At 43.6% G+C, this 23,992-nt stretch overlaps 1 protein-coding gene and 1 pseudogene across 4 annotated transcripts in view; both read left to right on the forward strand.

Annotated features, from left to right (window-relative positions):
* Positions 1 to 23,992, forward strand: part of NEK10 (NIMA related kinase 10) — a 194,938-nt gene that overhangs the window by 10,112 nt on the left and 160,834 nt on the right. For 3 of the 4 annotated variants that reach the window (XM_066244946.1, XM_066244943.1, XM_066244944.1), the window contains exons 2-5: positions 9,052 to 9,165; positions 9,438 to 9,498; positions 17,939 to 18,069; positions 21,223 to 21,321. In XM_066244946.1, coding sequence (XP_066101043.1) covers positions 9,089 to 9,165; positions 9,438 to 9,498; positions 17,939 to 18,069; positions 21,223 to 21,321 — 368 coding nt within the window. In that variant the 5' untranslated portion in view covers positions 9,052 to 9,088. Of the gene's footprint in view, positions 1 to 2,531; positions 2,596 to 9,051; positions 9,166 to 9,437; positions 9,499 to 17,938; positions 18,070 to 21,222; positions 21,322 to 23,992 lie in introns of those variants that run through there. The other variant, XM_066244945.1, reaches the window with a different exon arrangement.
* On the forward strand, positions 8,893 to 9,036 carry LOC136314769 (U2 spliceosomal RNA; annotated as a pseudogene).

Raw genomic sequence — 23,992 nt, forward strand, 5'->3', positions numbered from 1 at the left:
GGAATCAGTCAAGCCACTGGCCGCAGGAGGTAAAGAAAGAGAAAGGGAGAGAGAGAGAGAGAGAGAGAGAGAGAGAGAGAGAGAGAGAGAAGAGGGAGAGGGAATGGGGGAGAAGCACATGGTCACTTCTCCTGTGAGCCCTGACCAGGAACCCAAGATGTCCATATGCCGGGCTGATGCTTTATTCACTGAGCCACCGCTCAGGGCCTGTTTAGCTTTATTTTTAATGTGATTTTGAATTCTTTTAGGAAAGGTATGCCTTTTCAGGTTTGACTGAACCCCTGCCACTCTTGTCAGCTACTCTACAACTATCACTCGTTTACATTCTGTTTCTGAGCGTGGAAGGTGTCAGACCCTCATACTAGATGTGCTCTAAGGTTCTTTCTTGTAGTAACTGTCTCTTTTCTGCTAGCTTCACACATAGTCCATTGAAGAACCATAACAATGTAATAATATATGGGACAAAATCAAGCCTACAGTTTAGAGAACCAGACTCCCTTTTTGAGCTATAATAGATATAAGCAAGTCATGTTTCTTACAAGATTTTCTTGACTTTTTGATCACTTTACTTTTAAAGTGTGTATTTTTTTTGTTGTTGTTTTTTACTTTTTTATTGATTTTAAGTTATTCTGGTTACATATGTGTATGTTTTATTTGCCAGTAATTTATCCAATTTAACTCGAAACTTTCTATGCAAGATGTATAGTTTTCTAAAATGCAACTAATTTGAAAAGACTAAGCACCTATATCTGTGAAATTAAGTGCAATTCTTCTTTTTTTTTTGAGAGAGAGAGAGAGAAAGAGAGAGAAAAGGAGCGAGATGAGAAGCATCAACTTGTAGTTGTGGCATTTTCGTGTTTCATTGATTGCTTCTCATATGTGCCTTTGACCTGTGTGCTCAAGCTGAACCAGTGACCCCTTGCTCAAGCCAGTGACCTTAGGCTCAAGCCAGCGACCTTGGGCTTCAAGCCAGCGATCTTTGGGCTCAAGCCAGCAACCTCATGCTCAAGCTAGCAAGTTGGCGCTCAAGCCAGCGACCTTGGGTTTCCAACCTGGGACCTCAATGTCCCAGGTTGACTCTCTATCCACTGTACCCCCACTGGTCAGGCAAGCGCAATTATTCTTTGGAAAAAAAGAGAAAGGATCCTTTCTCTAGTCTCAGAGCACTTTACTTAAATTAACTGCTCAAGTGGCCAACACATTTTTAAGTGTTAATTTTGAAATAATTTTAGACTTGCATGAAAGCTGCAGAAATAGTACAGAAAGTTCCTGTATATCCTTCACTCACCTTCCCCAAGGTTAGTATCTTGCATCACCATGGTACAATTATCAGGATTAAGAAAATAACATTTAAACAATGCATTTTAACACATTTTTCTTATTTCTGTGGCTTTCCGTGAGTTATATGTTATTTTGACCACTCTTTTCAAAGAACCACTAGTAAAGGAATGTTTAAGAAAAATATATCCACAGAAAAGGAATTAGAGAGTTGATTTTTCATTTTGTAATGCCAGCTAGCTGTGGCGCTGTAAGTTCTCTAAGTTTCTTTAATGTCTACTGGAGCACAGACTGAACCTGCCCCCTGTCATCTGATGTGGAATGTAACCATTATTCATCAACAGAAATAAGGACTCCCTCTCATTTTTACAAGGAAGTTCTAACTCCCTTTTGTGGTAAGGTTCTTAGCAGTTTATTTTAGTTCTTTTTCAAAATAATAAACCCAAGTTACCCAAAGTGATGATTAACTTTAGCTATGCCAAACCCTCTTACTGTTACTATTTTCAAAGTCTTCTTTTAAACAACATTTTTAGTAAATAAAATGGAATATTTACAAAGGTTCAACCTAAGTGATTAAAAGGAGAAACAGGTATTGTGGGATTTGAAGCTCTTTCCTATATGAATCGAATGATTTTGGAAAAGTTGAGACCATGTCAGAACCTTTTGGGTGGCCATGTCAACTGTGGGATAAAAATGATTTCCAGGTCAGTAATCTGGAAAACATGCCACAGATATCATGCTATTAGTTAGTGGGTTTATATTACACAATTGAGATTAATTACAGTTAGCCGATTTTTCCCCTGGCTTGGATATCTTTTGCTGTCATACGTGTTTACCTTGCAATTACCTGCAAGTGATCGCAAGCAAATGAGGTGTGTGTCTCTGGAGACGTCTTAGTATTAACTCAAAATTCAGATGACAATAGAACATAGAAATTACTTTTGAGGGTTTCTTTTTAAAAAATGGATTAAGAAATTCAGCAGTGAGTCAGAATTGCGGTTATTTTTTTGCTTGACTCGGGTTGTAAATACCAAACCCATGTGGCTGTCCTGCGATGCATAGAAAGATCTCTTGTGTCGTGTTTTGGTCCCATGACTGAGGCGCAAAGGAAAGATACCAGAAGTTTCTGCTCTTAAAGTGATATTCACTTAAATTTTACATATTAACTTTCACTTCTGTGACCATTCCCTTTTTTTTTTTTTCAGAAAAGAATACTAAATTTCAGCTTTTCCATTTAGAATCAAAGGAAAATCCTTTTCAGTACAAGTGTTGTCATCTTTTTTGGCTTCATCTCATCTGTAAAAGAAATGTTAGAAAGTGAGTGGTTTTCTATTTGTGTTTTTAGCAGAAGAACCCCTTGCTCAAATGAAACAACACAGAAGCTCACAGAAGCAAGAGTGCTCAGGTTGACGTGGGGGAACCCATGTTCAGCCATACTGGACCCACGACTCTCCCCGCCCAGGCTCACTCTCGCCCTCTCCTGGTTGTCTTGGAATTGACAGCTACTGAGTTCCTCCCCTTGGGCTCTGTACTTGGGGTAATGGTTCTCAGAGAGTCATTTAGGGTTGCTGTAGAAACAATATTATTATTGGAAAAGAAAAGACTTCACTTATGTAGGCCATTGCTGTTTAGACAGTCTTCGGATGGGTGCGTTATTGGTCCATGAAGAGGTAAGTAAAAATCGAGAGGGTTTAGAAATATTTACAGCGATTTAACATTGCTTCAATATCCAAGCACATGATCAGCGGATTTAACTAGCAGAACAGGATATGGACCAAACGTATTGGTCCTTACTAGATTTGAAATTTACAAATGCTTCATAGATAGTTTGAGAAGCACTGTTTGTGAATGTTACTGAATATAGAACTCTAATTTCTCTCCTAAAGACTGACTAAGTGAGATAATTCCTGAGTATGTTTGAGTTTATTATAACATTACACATACTAATCAATTGATTTGATTTGTAACGAAGGATAATGAGTTTTGAACTCAAAGAGTAATGACACATGTTTTTTTTTTTAATCTTTTATTCATTATTACTTTTTTTTATTCAATAAATACAGGGTGAAGAAAACATAAGTTTACAGTTGTTTGTATGGAAAATAATGCAATGATTAATAATAATACAAGAATAAACTCTGTTTGGCATACTCACAACTGTAAACCTACGTTTGCCCCACCTTGTTTTTATTGTTCGCCTCTCAAGTGTCTGGTGAATAAGGGATGTCCAACCCCTGGTCTTATGGGGTAAATGCGGCCACTGCGATATTTCATGCTTAGGTTTACAACGTGAGGAGTACTAGCTTGCCTGGGGCATTGCAGAGGAGCACCAGGTGTGGGGGCTCTAACTGTAAATAATTAAAGCAGCAAATAATTCACAGACTTTGGTAAAAATAATTCCTAAGCCACTCCTTATGGATTGTGACACAATTATTTTTTTGCGTTTTTACACTGTGCTTGCACCTTGCCACGCACTGGTGTAAGTGTTGTTCTGCGTGCTGGGGATACATTTGCTGATAGAATAGACACCATCTCTGTCCATGTGGGGTTTATGATCTAGTGCCAGGAAACCAGTGGATGGCCAGCAAGGTTCCTGATGCTGATGAGCCCCAGAGGGAAATCAAACGGGCGGAGGTGGTAAAACTGAGTGAGTGGGAGTGACTGTGTGGCTGAGGGTTATCAGAGGCGCCCTCACTAAGGAGGGGACGTGTGAGCTGAGACCTGAACGGCATGGCAGAGCTTGCCAGAGAATATGAGAGGCACAGGTGCCCAGGCTTTCGGGCAGGAATGAGGCTGGGAGAAAGCCAGCCCGGTGGTAGCGGAGTGAGCCAGAGGGAGAGGAGAGGAGGGCTCAGAGCTGAAAGTCACGGTTGGAAGCCCAGTCGACAGGAGGCTACAGGAAGGTTGTGAACCACAGAGTGGCAGGATCTGATTCAAATTTTAAATTAATCCCATGGGCTCCTGTGGATATAGAGGAGCAAGAGCGGAAGCAGGGTGATGGGTGAGGAGGTGCTAACTGGTCCAGGCAAGAGATATGGTTGCTTGGAGTGTCAGCAGTGGGAGTGGAGACCGGGGCAAGCTGACTGATCGGTCTTGTTGGTGGCTTGGATGTGGGAGGTAAAGGAGAGGGACCAGATCTTTGTCTAGACTAGCAGGGCGGTGCCAGGGACTAGATGGAGGACATTAGGGGAATTTGGTCTGGGTGTGGGAGTCAAGACATTTGTTTGGGGTACTTTAAATTTGGGGTGCTGTTAGACATCCAGGTGATGACTGCACATTGAGGAGGTCAGATGGAGTTAGGACTGAACATATAAATTTGGAATTTAAAGCCATGGGACTGTAGGAGACACCTTAGAGAGAAAGGGATAGACAGAGAAGAGAAGAGGGCCAAAGATCAAGCTAGCTGCTTGGCCACAGGTCATGTAGGAGGAGGGAAATTCAGCTCAGTAATCCAGAGCCACTGCAGGAGGCTTGGGCTCAGCGTGTAGCCACAGCAAAGATTCTTGTACCCTCACAGCTCCCCCTCTGGCGTCGGTGATCACAGTGGTGACCTGGGTCTTCCTTCGGAGCCTCTCCCGTCCCTGTGACTGTTTGTGCTGGGCCTTGGCTTCAGTGGTTTTTTGCTTCCAACGGCCAGTTCCTGTATCTCTTTTGGAAGACTCCTCCCAAACTTCTAGAGACTCCTTACTTTCCAAACAGAAGTGCCTGGGAAGTTATGCCCTCCGTTGGTGGCCCTCACCCAGTGACTGAAGGCGACATGAACACGAGAGAGCGGCTCCGTTCCTTTGGTTTCAGACAGCTCTGAGACATAGTCTGTATCCTCCCGAGAACTCCTTGGAACCGCCTGAAGCCACCCCGCGGGGAGCTCTTGCCTTAGGCAGCACCCTTGCTCGACCTGTCTTGGAAACACTTCTTCAATAAATTGTCTTCCTCTGGGCAACTTGACTGATGATCTAAACTGCCCTCCCTCCCACCAAACCCGCCTCCTAATCCCTGGCCCCATTTTGGATTATAACCATTATTGGCATAGTGTCATCATTTTTGCTATTTTAAAATTAAATTAGATGAAATATTCCCAAGCATTCTCAAATTCTCAAAGTTATTGTTTTGTTTTTTGTTTTTGGACCAGTTTCTATATTAACAGCCATCAAGTGGAAAGGATTTCAGTTTTTGATCATAAAGGCAATTGCCTGTTTCTACTGATTCTGGTGGATTTGTTTACTGTTTAATTAAGTGAAACATTTCCAGAGAGTTTTTTATTTTTACTCTTGCAGTTCAGAGAGTAAATGCTAATCTTAAACTGATAAAAACTATTAGATGATTATTTCCTGTTCACACACCGAGTCAGTAAAATCTCGGAGATTAAACAGGGGATCGAGACAGGGTGTTTAGCTGGGTTTGATCGCCATCGATGTGACTGCCTCACAGAAGAGGGCTGTGGGCTTTCCCACACGTTTTCATTGGCTAACTGTTGTAGTTTTCATCTCCTGCCCCTGAGACAGGCTGCCGCTTAGCACCGAGCAGGAATTCGAAGCCAAAGGGCCGGGGTGTCTATGTGGAATTTGCCCTCAGTCTTTGAGGGAAGAATAAAACTAGATTCTATTTACTTTAACTGTATTTCCATTTATTTTAGAATGTTGGGGGGTATTTTAATATCTCTCTATAGAAAGCACTTGGATATTTTGCTTTTAAAGAATAATTTACAGATCACTCATTCTTCCTCTCTTCCACCTTTCCTCCTTCCTTCCTTTCCTTCTTTCCTTCTTTCTTTCTTTCTTTCTTTCTTTCTTTCTTTCTTTCTTTCTTTCTTTCTTTCTTTCTTTCTTTCTTTCAGAGTAAAGCCAATACTAATTCAAATCTCTGTCTGAATACCACATAAAACATATTTTAAAGTTTCTAAGTGGGTTTTTCTTTGCTTGTGGTAGAAATGCATACTAGTGATAACCTCTTTTAGCAGTTTTCTGTCTGAGATTGGACATAGTAAATAAATATTTGTTGAGTGAATGAGTCCGTCGTATTATGTACTAGGCACAATCCTGAAATATTAATGCAATGAGGCATTTTTCTTGGTGTGCATCTGTGATGAGAACCTCAGTCCCCAACTCTCATTTTCAGTTTAACATTTTGTCACAAATATGAGAACTATATTGGGAAAATAATTTTTAGTTCCTTAAACTGTCATTTCTTTTTTTTAATTTTATTTTATTCTTTTTCCTTTTCTTACTTAGATCCGGGAGACAGAGAGACAGACACCCACATGCGCCCTAACCAGGATCCACCTGGGAAGCCCCCTTCAGGGTGATGCTCTGCCCATCTGGGGCGTTGCTCTGTTGCTCAGCAACTGAGCCATTTCAGTGCCTGAGGCGAGGCCATGGAGCCATCCTCAGTGCCTGGGGCCAATGTTGCTCAAATCTAGCCATGGCTGCAGGAAGGAGAGAGAGAGAGAGAGAGAGAGAGAGAAAAGCAGAGGGGCGGAGAAGCATATGGTCACTTCTCCTGTGTGCCTTGACTGGGAATTGAATTGAACCCGGGACTTCCACATGCCAGGCTGATGCTCTACCACTGAGCCAACTGGCCAGGGCCTGTCTTTGTGCATTTCACAAAATTAAACTTTACTAGGTTCTGTTGCAGTGAAACATTCACTGGCAGTTCCTTTTGCTTCTCAATGCCTCTGAAACACTTGGCCTTTGACCATTGATTTCATAATATGCTGAGGCATGAAATTATGACAATAATGCATGCTTCTTCATGCCTGAAAAACACACTGTGGAGTCAAGCTATGGCACTGAAGCCCAGTGGAAATTTTTACGTCCAATCAAATTAAACTAATAGTGTATTTAATTTTGTATTTGCCATATAGTTGAAAGTATGGGCATCTTCACCTTTCTTTTTGTTTCTATTCTGGAAACCAAGACAATTGAATAAAAAGTTTATTAAGGGGAAAAAACAAACAAATACATGCTCTGTCCATTTGTGAACTCACATTTTTTTTTAGATTCTACAAAAATATAATTTATTTTTGTATGATGACCATGTATCATGAAACCTTGCTTAATTCATTTCTTATTGCTTTCTTTTTATTTAGACAATTAATTTTAACGAGGTGACATTGATTAATTAGGGTATATAGATTCAGAGAAAACATCTTCAGGTCATTTTGACATTTGATTATGTTGCATACCCATCACCCAAAGTCAAATTGTCTTCCATCACCTTCTATTTGGTTTTCTTTATGCCCCTTTCCTCCTTCACCCCTTCCTTCTCCTCACTTCCCCTCCCCCTGGTAACCACCACACTCTTGTCCATGTCTATGAGTCTCATTTTTGTGTCCCATCTATGTATGGAATCATACAGTTCTTAGTTTTTTCTGATTTACTTATTTCACTCAGTATAATGTTATCAAGGTCCATCCATGTTATTGTAAATGATCCGATGTCATCATTTCTTATGGCTGAGTAGCATTCCATGGTGTATATGTACCACATCTTCTTTATCCAGTCATCTATTGAAGGGCTTTTTGGTTGTTTCCATGTCTTGGCCACTGTGAACAATGCTGCAATAAACATGGGGCTGCATGAACTCACATTTTTTTAGTGGAGGTGGGAAATAGTACTGAAACTTATTCTTGAAAAGGTGAATGATGACTACAAAGCTTAATTCAGAAGGCTGAAGTGCCTATTGGGTTGTATTCTGAGGCTCACTATTCATTTGTTAAAAACAAAATTCAACTGAGTATATTTTAAAGACCTCATTGCCTTTATTCAGCAGTTTATAAATTGGGCAGCAGCATCCAATCTAGCAGAGAGAAAGGAGCTCTGAATTGCTGCACAAAGAAGAAGACTTCTACAGGCAGAAGGGAGCAGGAATGAGGAAGTTATACCAGGCAAAAAGCAGGCCTGTTAGTGCAAGGTTACTTTACTGAAAGGGGGTGGTAGTGGTTTGTCAGGTAGATTACCTAACTAATGCTGGCTTAGATTTCCATTTCTGGGAGAGCTAAACCCGTAATTCAGCCTTGGTTTAGTGATGTGGGGCTTAGTGTGAGTGACTCCATTTTGGTACTGTTGTTTTATTTTTAACAGGATGGTTGGATGAGTTCAGGGGCTATGCAAGACTGGTCCAACTGTCGCAGGAGACTTATGACTGTCATTGATCCATGTGAGGACTCAGGTGGCAGCTCAAACACTTTAGGAATTCTGGAAAATCCAATGACATTTTATGTGTTGCTCCGGGCACTGTAATGCTTATTTTGCAAGCGGATGGGGCTTTTCTGGGACCCATGACGAAGGAATAACCCCCTGAACTAGCAGCTTATAGTTAAGGATACTTGTCAAGAAGGACAAGTAAGAAGGCATAATAGCATCAGTTAGGCTTTAGGTATTTGCTTAGAGATACATATTTTGGAAACCCCAAATAAGGGCACTTTTCCTGATGCAGAAAAATACTTGTTGGGACAATGGGGCAGAACATGTGAAATCAAGGATGACTTAGAAAATATAGGCTCATGGAGTACTGTAATTATAAACCAGGCTCTAAATGTATCCAAAGGCCTGTGAGTGATAATAGTAAATGGTATTCATATGAACATTTTTATGATTGTGTTAGAAATAAATGTTTATCTCTTCTCGGCCTTTTGGCTAAGATCAAGTGTAGAAATAAATGTTAGTTTTTGCTATATTTAAGTAAATGTTATAAGTGAGTTTTGCCTGTATTAATTGAGAATATTTTGGAGTACACAACCCAACTAAAGTTTTTCCCTCCTGTTTACTTTGAAAGGAATGCCATGTTAATTCTGGGGCATTGACGTTTTACAATGCCTGATCAAGACAAAAAGCTGAAGACCACAGAAAAATCAACGGATAAAAAACAGGAAGGAATCACCATCACCAGGTAACCTCATTCTGAGTCTTTGCTAATTTTTAACTCAGGCAGTGGCCAGCAACCACATTTAATAGCTTTCTGAGAAATAGCGTAGACCCTTGACAACCGTCACTCTGAGTAACGGTGTTTACTGAAATGTTTGATCATTTATAGAATTCTAACAGAAATGTTTAGTAAGCATATGGTTAGTTCATAAAAGCAGGCCTGTGAGTGGCAGTGCCAACACAACTAGTTTATCTGGAGTCTCCTGGTGGTTGACATTGTGTTATTCTTTCTCCTAGGGACTATTCAGATCTTAAAAGACTTCGGTGCCTTTTGAACGTTCAGTCAAGCAAACAACAGGTAGCGTTTTCAAAGAATGTGTGCGCATCCACAAAGACGAAATCATATGTTTCCAAAGGGAGATCCATCTAACATCTTTATGGATGATATGTCTGCTTCTCTTTGTTCTTTCGCATGTTTTGGCTTTCTTCACCCGGCTGTTTCTCTCGTAACCTGGCTCAGGTTCTGCCAAGACTTGGCATCCACAGCCTTTTCGTTCTTCTCTTCTCATGCCGGAGTCCTGGTCTATCCTACGCTTAGTGCCATGTGTCCTCATTAGCAAAGCTCTAAGGTCTTCTATTGACCGCCTGTGCAAGTCCTCAGAGCTTTAGGGCAACTGGGGTTTTCCAAACACTGTTTACCATTTATTTCCCTCCTTCTCCCTCATGCCCTCTCGTGCTGCCCACTTGTTACAATACCACCCTTGAGGCTTGCTGCACATTGTCTCTTACTGAAAAGAGGGGAAAAGAGCGAGTTTCGGCTATGCTTATAATAGCATTTTTATATTTTTATTAGACAGCAAAGAATGGTGCCCTTGTTTGAAATTTATCTCTAAACATTCCTTTTTGGTTTTGCTTTTGTAAGACTTGGGAAAGTCATGAGCTTAAAGGCCATCCATGGAGGTTTGGGAAACAACACAACAATGCTAATAATAGTAATAGAAGACAACTATTTTGCACTGTTAACTAGTAAATGGCAGGGATGGACCTTGAACCCTGGTGGCATGGCTCCAAAGTGTACTATGCTATTCTCATTTTATTTGTTTAAGAAGCTTGTGTGGTGGTAACTCGGTCCAGATGGCCTTTGTTATAGCAACCAAGCTGCCAGAGAACTACAACATTTTTTATCTATTTATTTATAGCGGAGAATGACTTTCTAATGATTTGATGGCATATAAAGACCAAATAATGATAGTTATTTTAGGGAACCCTTATTGTGTGCCTGGTGCTTTTCCTGCATTACCCCTTAATATCCAAAGCTCCTGCTTTTCTAGATTAAGAACCAGAGGCATAGAGAGATTTAAATGCCTTTCCCAAGATCATCTAGACAGCTAATGGTAGGATAGAGACCTGAAATCCAAACACTCCATCCCTACACTATGTGCCTCTAATCGCTGAGATACCTTTTAAATGCCTTAGGAAATTAAATTATGTACAGCTTAAAAACTAGTTGAATAAGCATTGATTTGGAGTAAATATTACCCTAAAATATCTTTTCTTGTATCAGTTCCTTCTTCTGTGTATTAATGCTACCACCCCCAGGAACTTCTTTCTTCTCATCGATCTGGTTCAGCAATGACTCCCACCTTTTGTCTGTCTCAACCCTGCTGAATTACCCTCCAGCCACTGCTCACCACCCTTCATGAACCGTTGCCCCAAATCCAGTCCGTTCTTCCTTAGTAAGCTATGCAGGGTGACTCGGCACGCAGTTGTGGTTGTAGTTTCCGCTCTCTCTCTCTGCAAGTGTTACCATAATGTCTGACTTCTACTTTTTATTTGCTAGCCCCTTCTCCCGAAGTTCTTTCCTACACAATCTTACCTATTTCCAAGGCTCAAATCTAATGACACCACCTCCATGAAAAGCTTTCCTTTATCTTCCTTTCTAGATAAAGGTTCACTTCCATTCTAGAAGTGAACCTCTCTCTTCTCAAAGCATCCTCTTTTACTCTCGTACCACTATTCTCTCCCTTGTTTGGAAAACACTTGTCTACCTGTCTACTTTCCTGGCGAGGTGATAGATTCCCCAGTGCCAGCCACTTTGACTTTGGCCTCTGTTTCACTGCATCCTCTATTCCAGGGATCGGGAACCTATGGCTCGCGAGCCAGATGTGGCTCTTCTTCTTTTTTTTTTCTTCATTTTTCTGAAGCTGGAAACAGGGAGAGACAGTCAGACAGACTCCCGCATGCGCCCAACCGGGATCCACCCGGCACGCCCACCAGGGGCTACGCTCTGCCCACCAGGGGGCGATGCTCTGCCCATCCTGGGCGTCGCCATGTTGCGACCAGAGCCACTCTAGCGCCTGAGGCAGAGGCCACAGAGCCATCCCCAGCGCCCAGGCCATCTTTGCTCCAATGGAGCCTTGGCTGCAGAAGGGGAAGAGAGAGACAGAGAGGAAAGCACGGCAGAGAGGTGGAGAAGCAAATGGGTGCTTCTCCTGTGTGCCCTGGCCAGGAATTGAACCCGGGTCCTCCGCACGCTAGGCCGACGCTCTACTGCTGAGCCAACCGGCCAGGGCAGATGTGGCTCTTTTAATGACTGTATCTGGCTCACAGACAAATCTTTAATCAAAAAAATAATAACATTAAAAATATGAAACATTCTCATGTATTACAATCCTTACATTTTCTACCGCTCATGTTCATGGTTGCGGGTAGCTGGAGCCAATCACAGCTGTCCTCCGGGACAACACCAAATTTTTATTGGATAATGCATAACATACACGGGTCGTTGTATGGCTCTCACGGAATTACATTTTAAAATATGTGGCGTTCATGGCTCTCTCAGCCAAAAAGGTTCCCGACCCCTGCTCTATTCCATGAGTTTTTGGTCAGTTTCTGTCAAATTGAATAGTTTCTTAAGAATCCCGCTACCACATGAGTGTGTATAGTAACCTTTTAGCCAAGGTAAAAGAACCACCAGGGTGGTTTGTGGCTGTAATTTTGCAACTTTGAAGCTCACGCTCACTACATCTGTTGTGTCCCCTTTCAACAGCTGGCTGCTTAATTAAAGTGAGCTTATTGGTCCTGGACGGTTGGCTCAGTGGTAGAGCGTTGGCCTGGTGTGCAGAAGTCCCGGGTTCGATTCCCGGCCAGGGCACACAGGAGAAGCGCCCATTTGCTTCTCCACCCCTCCCCCTTTCCTTCCTCTCTGTCTCTCTCTTCCCCTCCTGCAGCCAAGGCTCCATTGGAGCAAAGATGGCCCGGGTGCTGGGGATGGCTCCATGGCCTTTGCCTCAGGCGCTAGAGTGGCTCTGGTCGCAACAGACGATGCCCCAGATGGGCAGAGCATCGCCCCCTGGTGGGCGTGCCGGGTGGATCCCGGTCGGGTGCATGCGGGAGTCTGTCTGACTGCCTCCCCGTTTCCAGCTTCAGAAAGATACAAAAAAAAAAAAAAAAGTGAGCTTATTGTTTCCCTCCTCCTTAACCAGTTTTAGAATTTGTAGTCTGTTGTCTGACAAGGTACTATGGCAAATCTTTTTGTGAAATATTTCACACATACAAAAATGTGTATTTGTAATGTGTGAATTATTTGGAAAGTAGATGTTTCCAAGAAAAAAGTGAAAGTAACTCTGCTCAACTATGTGAAGGTCCTGGGGTTCCCAAACCCATTCCTCATTCTGTTTATAACACTTTCATGCACTTTTAAATCTAAAATAACAAATCTTATTCTGAACACCTTAGTCTCCTTTGCATAAAATAGCGTGGGGACATTTATAGGAGAGGGAAGATCCTGGAGAGAATAAATCAAGAATTTATTTATATCTTGCTTGTTCCAGGAAGAGTAGAAGGAGGCTTATAAAGATACACGAAATATGATAAGTTATCATCGGTTAAAACCAGGGCCAAAGAAGAAAGAAAAACAAGGGTCGAGAGCAAAGGGGAGTCAGGGTGAGGCAGAATGCTTATTAGAAAATGTCAGCGGGTCACACACTGGCTCTGAGACTTAGCAGTCAGTTTGAAAGAGGAACCTGGGATTAAGGCCCATTCACCTGAATTTCTGTGCTAACAAGTCCTGGCCTGTTCTTTGTAAATGGGCCAGGATGGCCAATTAACCCATCACAGAGGAGCTCTACTTTGTGGGTTTGGGCGGAGAGTTACAAGAACTGAATGTCCTTCATGGGAATCTCTAATGAACCCAGCCCCTCCCCCATTGTCTCCTCTGTTCCTGTGTTCTGCTGTCACTGTTTGTCGTGACTGTTTGCTCTTCACCACCTCAGAGCCCGCTGTTCTGTGGGACAGTCTCAGCGTGTGACAGAGTGGGGCTGACACACCCTGGGGCAGGTGTAGGCCCCGCCTTCATCCTAAACCGGGTTAGACAAATGGTAACCCAGGGAAACCAGATAACGCAAGGAAAAGAATTGCTCTAGGGTTGTTGCAACAAGGGGGAAACGACAAATTTCCAACCAAAGGTTTGTACAAATCTGTAAGTAATCTGCCTAAAGCTGGAACTTTGATTTTTTCCCCCCTTACGTTTTAAGCCATAGGGAGCTGAGAAATTGGTTTGCAATATAAAAATAAAAGAAAAACAATTAATGCATTACAGGTCCATTAAATACTTTTGAAATAGAAGAGGTTTTGGTAGATTCTGTGGAAAGAAAAAGTCTAAGGTCGAGTTCTTGTGGTCTGACAGGCCAGGCTTAGGAGAGACGGTTCTGGTGCCGGAAGGCAAGGCGTGAATGCTGGATGAACGGTACCGACAGGGGTACATAGATTTTGAGAAGGGCGAGGAAGCCACTTTCTGCCTGAGTCACAGGGAAGGAGATGGTTCTTGAAGAATGGGCTGGTTTTCCATCAGGAGAATTGATGGGAAAGACATTCTAGGTGAAGTGAATAAATGAGATATCTAAGGGGAAAAAAATAACAAGCATTAAAGCAAAAATGGTGATCAAACATTCTATTGGAAGCAGTGATAAATAAAGCCAGAGGAAATTGTGTCATGTCTGAAGGCCCATCTACAAATGTTGTACTTGATCCCCTGAGCAACAGGCGACTTGAACTTTCCAAGAAGTGACATGATCAAAATTTTAAGCAGGTCCTTTGCTTCATTCTTTGGTCTCTTTCCTTCCCACTCACACTATTTCAGCTGCTCAGGTTTCCAAAGCACGCATAATGTTTCTCTGCCTTCCAGCCTGTATCAACATCTGCCTAGAATACTCTGGATTACTCCTAGCATCCTTTGCGCCACAACAAACTCCTGTTGACTAATTTTGCAGCATGTTCTTATGCTAGTCTAACCCCTCCCCCACCCTCATGGGTCTGCGAACTCCTTGAGAGCAGAGGCCATGGCCATCCTGCTTTAACCCAGTGTCTTACACGTTATCTGGCCGATGATGTGTCTGCAACAAACATGCTAACGGAACTTGCCTGGAGATCACTAACTTGCCACAGCAATCAGTGTATCAGAGACCTGAGACAAAGCATTCATTCAACAGCTTCACATTTGAACACCTACTATGTGCCAGGCTCTGTGAGAGGTGCCGAGAACACAAAGATAGGCAGATGGATGCTGCCCTCAGGGGGGTCAAATTCAAGGTGGAAAGGCTGATGTGTAAACTAGACGTTGCTCTAAACCAGGGGTAGTCAACCTTTTTATACCTACTGCCCACTTTTGTATATCTGTTAGTAGTAAAATTTTCTTTTTTTTTTTAAATTTATTTATTCATTTTTTAGAGAGGAGAGAGAGAGACAGAGAGAGAGAGAGAGAGGAGAGAGAGACAGAGAGAGAGAAGGGGGGAGGAGCTGGAAGCATCAACTCCCATATGTGCCTTGACCAGGCAAGCCCAGGGTTTCGAACCGGCGACCTCAGCATTTCCAGGTCGACGCTTTATCCACTGCGCCACCACAGGTCAGGCAGTAGTAAAATTTTCTAACCGCTCACCGGTTCCACAGTAATGGAGATTTATAAAGTAGGGAAGTAACTTTACTTTATAAAATTTATAAAGCAGAGTTATAGCAAGTTAAAGCATATAATCATAATTACTTACCAAGTACTTTATGTCAAATTTTCACTAAGTTTGGCAGAATAAATCTTTATAAAACAACTTACTCTAGTTAAATCTATCTTTGGTTGCTCCGCTACCACCCACCATGAAAGCTGGAACGCCCACTAGTGGGCGGTAGGGACCAGGCTGACCAGCACTGCTCTAAACAGTGATAAGTGCTATAAGAGAGATCAGCACAGAAACGCCACCAGGGAGGGAGTGAACAACTCAGCCAAGAAGGCCTGGGCAGGTGCTCACCGGGTGGCTGTGTGACTGGAGCCTTGAAAGGTGACCAGGACTTACAGCCTGCAGCACACACCCGGGTCTGAAGTGGCCAAACACTGCGATGGTTTCCGGGATGGGTGACCAGTTTAATGTAGGCAGAACTTGGTGCATGGTTTTGAAAATTTTTTGTTTATTCATTTATTTAGTTATATTGTATGGCTTTGTGGTTCTTATTTTATTCTATGTTGGATTTGTCATCAAATATTGCATTGCAGATCATTCCAAAACTCCAAGGTTTAAAGCAGAAATGGTCAGTTATTATCCCTCACCCATTCTGTGGGTCATGAGTTCAGAGCAGCTAGCTCAGATGTTCCTGGCTAAGGTTTCTGATGGGGTTGTTGTCACGCATCAGCTAGGCTGTGGTCTTGTCAACATCAACTGGGGCTGGAGAGCCCACTTTCAAGGTGGCTCCCTCCACAAGGCCGGCAATGGTGCTCTTTGTTGGTGGAAGGCCTCTCCACAGGGTTGTTTATCCTCACAGCATGGGGTCTGGGGTGGCCCTCCAGAACCAGTCACCTGACCTGTTTAAAGTAACAATTGTGTCCTTTCAAATATTGTGAAGGGTGATGATGCCGAACTAGAGACGGATTTTCGTCCCAGATAGAAGGAAACCTGGGTGAGAGGAGAACTCTAAAGAGCACATGGGCTTTCTAAAGAGTGTGGTCCTCATCCCTGGAGATGCATACATAGATGCTGGACCACTGAGAATGTTGGAGAGGGAGGGAGATTGTCTGGATTTGAATCTCAGCTCTGTTGCTTGCTAGTTGTGTGACCCTTAGGCAAGTCACGTAGCACTTCTATTTTTCAGTTTTCTTATCTATGAAATGGTATTTACATAACAGACCAATCCACAACCACCACAAGACAACATCCTATTTTATAGGATGAAAGATTTGTTAGTAATATTTTGAGAGAATTCAACTCTCAAAAGTTTATGATGAGGAAGGATCTGGGGTTTTGTGTTTTTTTTTATAGCTTTTTAACAATATTCTTATTTTATTTTTTTATTTTTTCGTACTTTTCTGAAGCTGGAAACGGGGAGGCAATCAGGCAGACTCCCGCATGCGCCCGACTGGGATCCACCCGGCATGCCCACCAGGGGGCGTCGCTATGTCGTGACCAGAGCCACTCTAGCGCCTGGGGCAGAGGCCAAGGAGCCATCCCCAGCTTCCCGGCCATCTTTTGCTCCAATGGAGCCTCGGCTGTGGGAGGGGAAGAGAGAGACAGAGAGGAAGGAGAGGGGGAGGAGTGGAGAAGCAGATGGGCACTTCTCCTGTGTGCCCTGGCCGGGAATCAAACCCGGGACTTCTGCACGCCAGGCCGACGCTCTACCACTGAGTCAACTGGCCAGGGCCAACAATATTCTTATTATAATGCATTGTTCTAAAAGCTGACTTTCTGATGGGAAGTCAGACATTCTTTTTGGATAAGGAAACGATGTCTTTATGCAGATATCGATCAGATACTTTGATGGAGTAAGACAGGTAGAACATATTGTAGTTTTATTTGATAATTATGTCAAATGAAAAAATTTACTAAAGAATTGGATCCTTCTGTTTTATTATGCTCTACTTACCTCATAGGTAATAACTTAGTTAATTATAGAACATCCCTTATTTGTACTTTGGAAAGAATAGGCTATTAGTTTGCACTATGTTAAGCTTTACTGGGGTACAAGAAACAGTTCTCAAGGTTGTCCTAATTATAGGTAAATATTGGTAAATGAAACTATTTGAATGCTGATAACTTATTTACTTGTAGATAATTACTAGTTCCTATTGTAAATGGGGACATGCTCAAGTTGTCGTTGATTTATGCACATTTTACTTTTCCTTTGGTTAATTCTATAATCTATTTTCATAACATTCAGACTAATTAAAATTGATAGACTCTTCTTTACCTTTATGTCCCTAACACCTGGCAAATAGTGTGTGTGATCGGTAACTGTTGAAGAATAAATGAATGAATGGGATGAACAAATGATTATAGTTAGTTTGGGCCTGTACTCTATACTAGAGCATTCTAGCTGGATCTCGACACTCTATTCTGGTTGTACAATTGAATCACCCAAGAAACTTCAAAATATCCTAATGCCTTGGCCTTGCCCAGACTTGTATACACAGCACAGTTCGAGGTGCTGGGGTACAGCATTGAACAGAGACAGGCCAGCTCCTGCACATTTCCAACTGGCACTGTAATCAAGGGAGACTGAAAATACACAAATAACTAATATATGACAGGTGGCATTACAAGCTATGAAGAGAAATGAAGAGCAGTCTTAGTAGAGAGAGTAAATGTTTAAGTCAAACATGTTCAAGTTTTGGAAAACCCCTACATTTGACATGGCTATCATGTTACTATTGGTTTGAAAAGAGACTGGGTCCTTTCACCCTGCCTCCCCTCCCCCATTTTGTTACTTTCTTTATCCTGTGCTGAATTGTTATCCTCATGTACTCTGTGCTTCTATTTCTGTAGCTTCCAGCCATTAACTTCGATACTGCCCAAAATAGCATAACGAAGCCTGGGCCCGCCATCAAGGCGGGTGGACACAGAGCTCAAGGGCAGTGGCACGAGTCCACAGAAGCCGTTGAACTTGAAAATTTTAGGTAAGAAATCCAATATCTCCCTTGCCTTTAGCAATCTATTCTAATTAGCCCAAAGTTTTATTTAAATCTATCATGGAAGCTAAAATGTAAAAACCATTTCAAAATTTACCATGGGAATTCTTAATCATTTTAGTTAGGGCTTAAACCTTTCCCAGAAATAGTGTATCAATCACAGGCCTAATGGCTGCCAGTGAAGCTGACTGGGAGCTTCAGGACACGTCGCTGACATACATACATTTGGCATTTGCTCCAAGAGGAAGTGGGGCCCCGTTGCTGACCTGGCCAGGCTGATTTGACACCTTGCCTCCAGCTTTTTTGGTCTGTTCGTGCCTTGCCATCAGTGAGGGAAACAAAAGAACCCATTGCTGTGAACAAATGTGGTGGCTAAAGACTGTGGTTGTCAAAACAACCGAGGTTTCCAGATGAAGGAATTGCACCTCACCTTCAGCATGGAAAGTGCCAGCCCCTGTTTCTCTCTCCCGTGGCCATGCGGACCTCCCAGGAGCTGCGCATGCTCAAGGCCACGCCCTCTCCCGGAGCTGGTTCTGTTGGTTTTATAGAGCGCTAAGGTCATTTGGCTCTAATTGCCAAGCAAATAGTGAATGGCATGAAATATCAAAGTGCCTGTTCTAGAATGATTATTTATTTGGCCTAGATTTTGTTTCCCTGTCATTTTGTGACAGTAAATATAAGAGTTCACAAAAGTCACATGATATTATGTGTTCATATTTTTTAAAATATAGTTTTAGTGAGGAATACTAAATTCTTTTTTTTTTAAGACTTGATTCATTTTAGAGAGAGGAGAGAGAGAGACAGAAAGTGAGAAAGAAAGGAGGAGGAGCAGAAAGTATCCACTCCCACATGTGCCTTGACCAGCAAGCCCAGGGCTTCAATCAACCTCAGCACTTCAGGTCAACGCTGTATCCACTGTGCCAGCATAGGTCGGCAGGAACACGAAATTCTTTAAAAATAGTTACATATTCAGTGTGCCAGTGTCCATGTACTAAGAAACCATTATAACCCTCACGGGCCTGGGGAGGGACACACTGCCTCCTGACACCTGCCCAGACGCAGTGTGTGGGTCCAGACCAGAGGGACACACTGCCTCCTGACACCTGCCCAGACGCTGTGCGGGGTCCAGACCGGAGGGACACACTGCCTCCTGACACCTGCCCAGACGCAGTGTGTGGGTCCAGACCGGAGGGACACACTGCCTCCTGACACCTGCCCAGACGCTGTGCGGGGTCCAGACCGGAGGGACACACTGCCTCCTGACACCTGCCCAGACGCAGTGTGTGGGTCCAGACCGGAGGGACACACTGCCTCCTGACACCTGCCCAGACGCAGTGTGTGGGTCCAGACCGGAGGGACACACTGCCTCCTGACACCTGCCCAGACGCTGTGCGGGGTCCAGACCGGAGGGACACACTGCCTCCTGACACCTGCCCAGACGCAGTGTGTGGGTCCAGACCGGAGGGACACACTGCCTCCTGACACCTGCCCAGACGCAGTGTGTGGGTCCAGACCGGAGGGACACACTGCCTCCTGACACCTGCCCAGACGCAGTGTGTGGGTCCAGACCGGAGGGACACACTGCCTCCTGACACCTGCCCAGACGCAGTGTGTGGGTCCAGACCGGAGGGACACACTGCCTCCTGACACCTGCCCAGACGCTGTGCGGGGTCCAGACCGGAGGGACACACTGCCTCCTGACACCTGCCCAGACGCAGTGTGTGGGTCCAGACCGGAGGGACACACTGCCTCCTGACACCTGCCCAGACGCTGTGCGGGGTCCAGACCGGAGGGACACACTGCCTCCTGACACCTGCCCAGACGCTGTGCGGGGTCCAGACCGGAGGGACACACTGCCTCCTGACACCTGCCCAGACGCAGTGTGTGGGTCCAGACCGGAGGGACACACTGCCTCCTGACACCTGCCCAGACGCTGTGCGGGGTCCAGACCGGAGGGACACACTGCCTCCTGACACCTGCCCAGACGCAGTGTGTGGGTCCAGACCGGAGGGACACACTGCCTCCTGACACCTGCCCAGACGCTGTGCGGGGTCCAGACCGGAGGGACACACTGCCTCCTGACACCTGCCCAGACGCAGTGTGTGGGTCCAGACCGGAGGGACACACTGCCTCCTGACACCTGCCCAGACGCTGTGCGGGGTCCAGACCGGAGGGACACACTACCTCCTAACACCTGCCCAGACGCAGTGTGTGGGTCCAGACCGGAGGGACACACTGCCTCCTGACACCTGCCCAGACGCTGTGCGGGGTCCAGACCGGAGGGACACACTGCCTCCTGACACCTGCCCAGACGCTGTGCAGGGTCCAGACCGGAGGGACACACTGCCTCCTGACACCTGCCCAGACGCTGTGCGGGGTCCAGACCTTGCCTTCAAGGTGGCATGTTTCTGTCTGGACAGCTTATTTGGCCGAGATCTTAAAATTGTTCTACTTTGATATGCACAAAAGTGTTGTATCGAAAATTCTATAGCAATGTGACCCTTCTGTGCATTATTGCTTTTCCTCTCCCAGTTTTAAAATAGAATGTTTTGGGGTATTTTTAACCTCTTTGATATCTATAATACAGAAAAAGCCAGAGCTGAACGATCTCAAAACTTTGTTCCACACACACACACAAACATACACACACATTCACAATCAGCAAAAATAGAAACACTCACAGTTGAAGGAATGTAGACTGTGTTTAGTAAATCCCTACTATTTACAAGGAAATATGTTTGACCACCCCTGGGGTAATAGCTATTGCAGCCACTGAGGTTGTGGTGGGTGGAAAAATGAAGGGACTGAATTCTCTGCACAGCTGTCTAGATAATGTGGCCCAATCATCCTTTCTCTCCACATACCCCTTTTCTTCTGACCAATTTGAGCTGTTAAGTGTTTGGAGGGCATAATTTACTTACTGCAGTAAAATGAAATATATACATTTGACTGTAATCAAATATATTAACCTTATAACTGAATTTCTACTTCCTATTTTAACAAGTGATAGTTTTCTTTGGCAATATATTAAAATCCAAGAATCCTATAACATTTGCATGAATATAGGTGATCTTTTGTTGGTAACTTTGAGGCAGCCTAAATCATTTTTGCTGAAATACTTTTCTGTTTGTTTCACCTCAGTATCAACTATAAGAATGAGAGGAACTTCTGCAAACACCCCCAGCATAAACTATTTCAGGAAATCTTTATAGCCTTGGTGAAAAATAGACTCATATGCAGGTAAGATTGTCCCAGGAAAGACAAACAGACGTACCAAAGCATGGTGTAATTTATATATCTCCAGCATATGGTTTGAAGCAGTTTACAAGACTGACTATAAGGTACTTAAAGGATAAAATAGAGCAAAGGCTATTTAGAAGGAGATGAATCAATAGGCATTGCAGATGATCTCATTAAAATCATTCTGGTTAGATGCTGAAGTTAGCTGAATTTTATGATAAATAAGGTAAAATGAGAAACACCAAAGTTACCCTGTTTTCCTTATTCTGAGTCTGAATACTCAGGATGAGGTTATTGTCTGGGTCCTTATGACAGAGGCGTTGGATAACACGTGGCAAGATCCTCACTGTACACTTTTGTAGTCTACACAAGGACTGATTACACGAGCTGCCCCAGTCTGGACTTTGGTGAAAGCGTGAGTGTGTGACATCCACTCGCTGCCCGATGATGACCTTTCATCCCAGGACCAAATCAAACGTTCTTTCCTTTGCTCACCCCTGTCTTCACACCGGTGTGATGTGGGACTGTGGAGAAGGAGCAGTCAGCAAGTTCTCTAGATTCTCTCTAGCAAGTGTCAGGAGGTTTTGGTGGTGAGCCATTGGCTGGTGCAGGATTGCAGTCAGGATTGAATTTTCTAACCATTCTGGTCTGCTTGAAGTGAGCCCGGGCTCAGCTGCTGCCAGATATGAAGGCTCCGGGCAGTCAGACATGGTAGGACCCAGTCTTCTATTCCTCCAATGAGGCTGAGGCCCTCTCCCCACCAGCGCTGGCTGAAAAGATGCCTATGAAAATTTTGACTCCCCACCCCTTTGACACTTGATTGAGATATCCTAATTATGTCCTATTGAGATGAGGAAAAAAAATCACTCTTATTCAGGAAAATAGGAGAGAGATTAATAATTTAATACCTTGTTTGAAATAAAACTCTTACTTGGTCCAGTGCACTAGCTGCCTTTAAGGAGAACATCACTTGATGGGTCCTCTATTGATGAATCAGCTACTAAATACATGCCTCAGTGGTGCTAATGATTGGATCTTTTGGATGGGGTTATTTAGTATTGCGTATTTACTGGACGTATTTACTGGATGGTGACTGATAAAGGTGTTGGTTTAGTATAAAGCAATCAAGGATTGAGACTGCATCTGTCATGCCTTTGAACTTGATTTAAGCAGAGGATTGTATTTTTTTGTGTGTGTATTTTTCTGAAGTTGGAAACGGAGAGGCAGTCAGACAGACTCCCGCATGCACTCGACCGGGATCCGCCTGGCACGCCCACCAGGGGGCGATGCTCTGCCCATCTGGGGTGTTGCTCTGTTGCAACCAGAGCCATTCTAGCACATGAGGCAGAGGCCATGGGGCCATCCTCAGTGCCCGGGCCAACTTTGCTTCAACGGAGCCTTGGCTGCAAGAGGGGAAGAGAGAGACAGAGAAGAAGGAGAGGGGAAGGGGTGGAGAAGCAGATGGGCGCTTCTCCTGTGTGCCCTGGCCAGGAATCGAACCTGGGACTCCTGCACGCCAGGCTGATGCTCTACCACTGAGCCAACCGGCAGCAGAGGATTGTTGACTGACTCAGATGACAAGCAACCTAGAATCTTTACCAAGGTTATGTAATTGGGTCAGTGCTCAGTTCTTGACAGTATATGCAAAGATTGTTGAAAGATTAATGAACATTGCAAAGGACCTGAAAGTATCCTAGATTGTTTCTTCTTGAGCTCGAACGGAGTAGAACAAGGATTAGTAGCAGGATAACTATGCCTGAAATGGTATTAGAAAATGAAGTTCTTTAATTTTTTTTGAAGACAACCACCATGGATTTTTGAAGGGATTTTTAGTAGGCTATTTGTCAATATTTCCTGTTATTAAAGACGTAGAGTCCTCACTGTGTCCCTACATGGAAGGCACTAGATGCAGATATGGTTATGGAAAATAATTGAGCAAGCATTGGCATCCCACAGTTGAAAGAGATCTTAACAATTCTGAAGTCAAGAGATCTCTTGTCAGGACCTTTCCAAGTTCTTAGTGATTAATGAGGCATCTTATATTGGATAGTGTTTCTGGCTTGCAATATGAGCAGTCCCTGGAAATCTTCAAACCAGGAGAGATGATTGTAGATCTCTTTGCTATCATAGTATGAGAAGGAATTTAGGAATGTTAAATATCAAGAACATCCTTTTATATCATCTATTGGCTGCTGACAGATTGGTATGTTCAGTTCTATTCTAAAAGCAGAGTTGGGTAAAGGATGACGTAAGGTCTTCTATTGTTTCTCACACCATATAACCTTCCTAATTTGGCCAGTCTACCTTTTTCTTCTTTTCTCTCTAACTTTGGACTTATAGAAGAATTACATCTCAGAGCCTTTTTTGGTATGGCTTCTTATGCCCTTTCTTTGTGAATGTCAAAGTTAATGTTCACTGAAAGGCTTGAATTCAAGTCAATAAGACAAATTGTTGAGCATCTATTATGTGCAAAGAAGAGAGAGAGAGCCAATGATGGAGCAGGAGAAGTGGATGAAAATACAAAGATGAATAAGATATGTGTATCTCTCTTTCTAGGGACTCAGAGTCTACTCTGGTCAGCCAAACAGTTATTTGCTACCCCCAATATAAGGGAACATGTGGTAAATATAAACTATTTATATGAAGACCACCAAAGGCTGGATGAGATTGG

Source organism: Saccopteryx bilineata, chromosome 10 (genome assembly GCF_036850765.1).
Source record: "Saccopteryx bilineata isolate mSacBil1 chromosome 10, mSacBil1_pri_phased_curated, whole genome shotgun sequence".
Classification (NCBI taxonomy): domain Eukaryota; kingdom Metazoa; phylum Chordata; class Mammalia; order Chiroptera; family Emballonuridae; genus Saccopteryx; species Saccopteryx bilineata.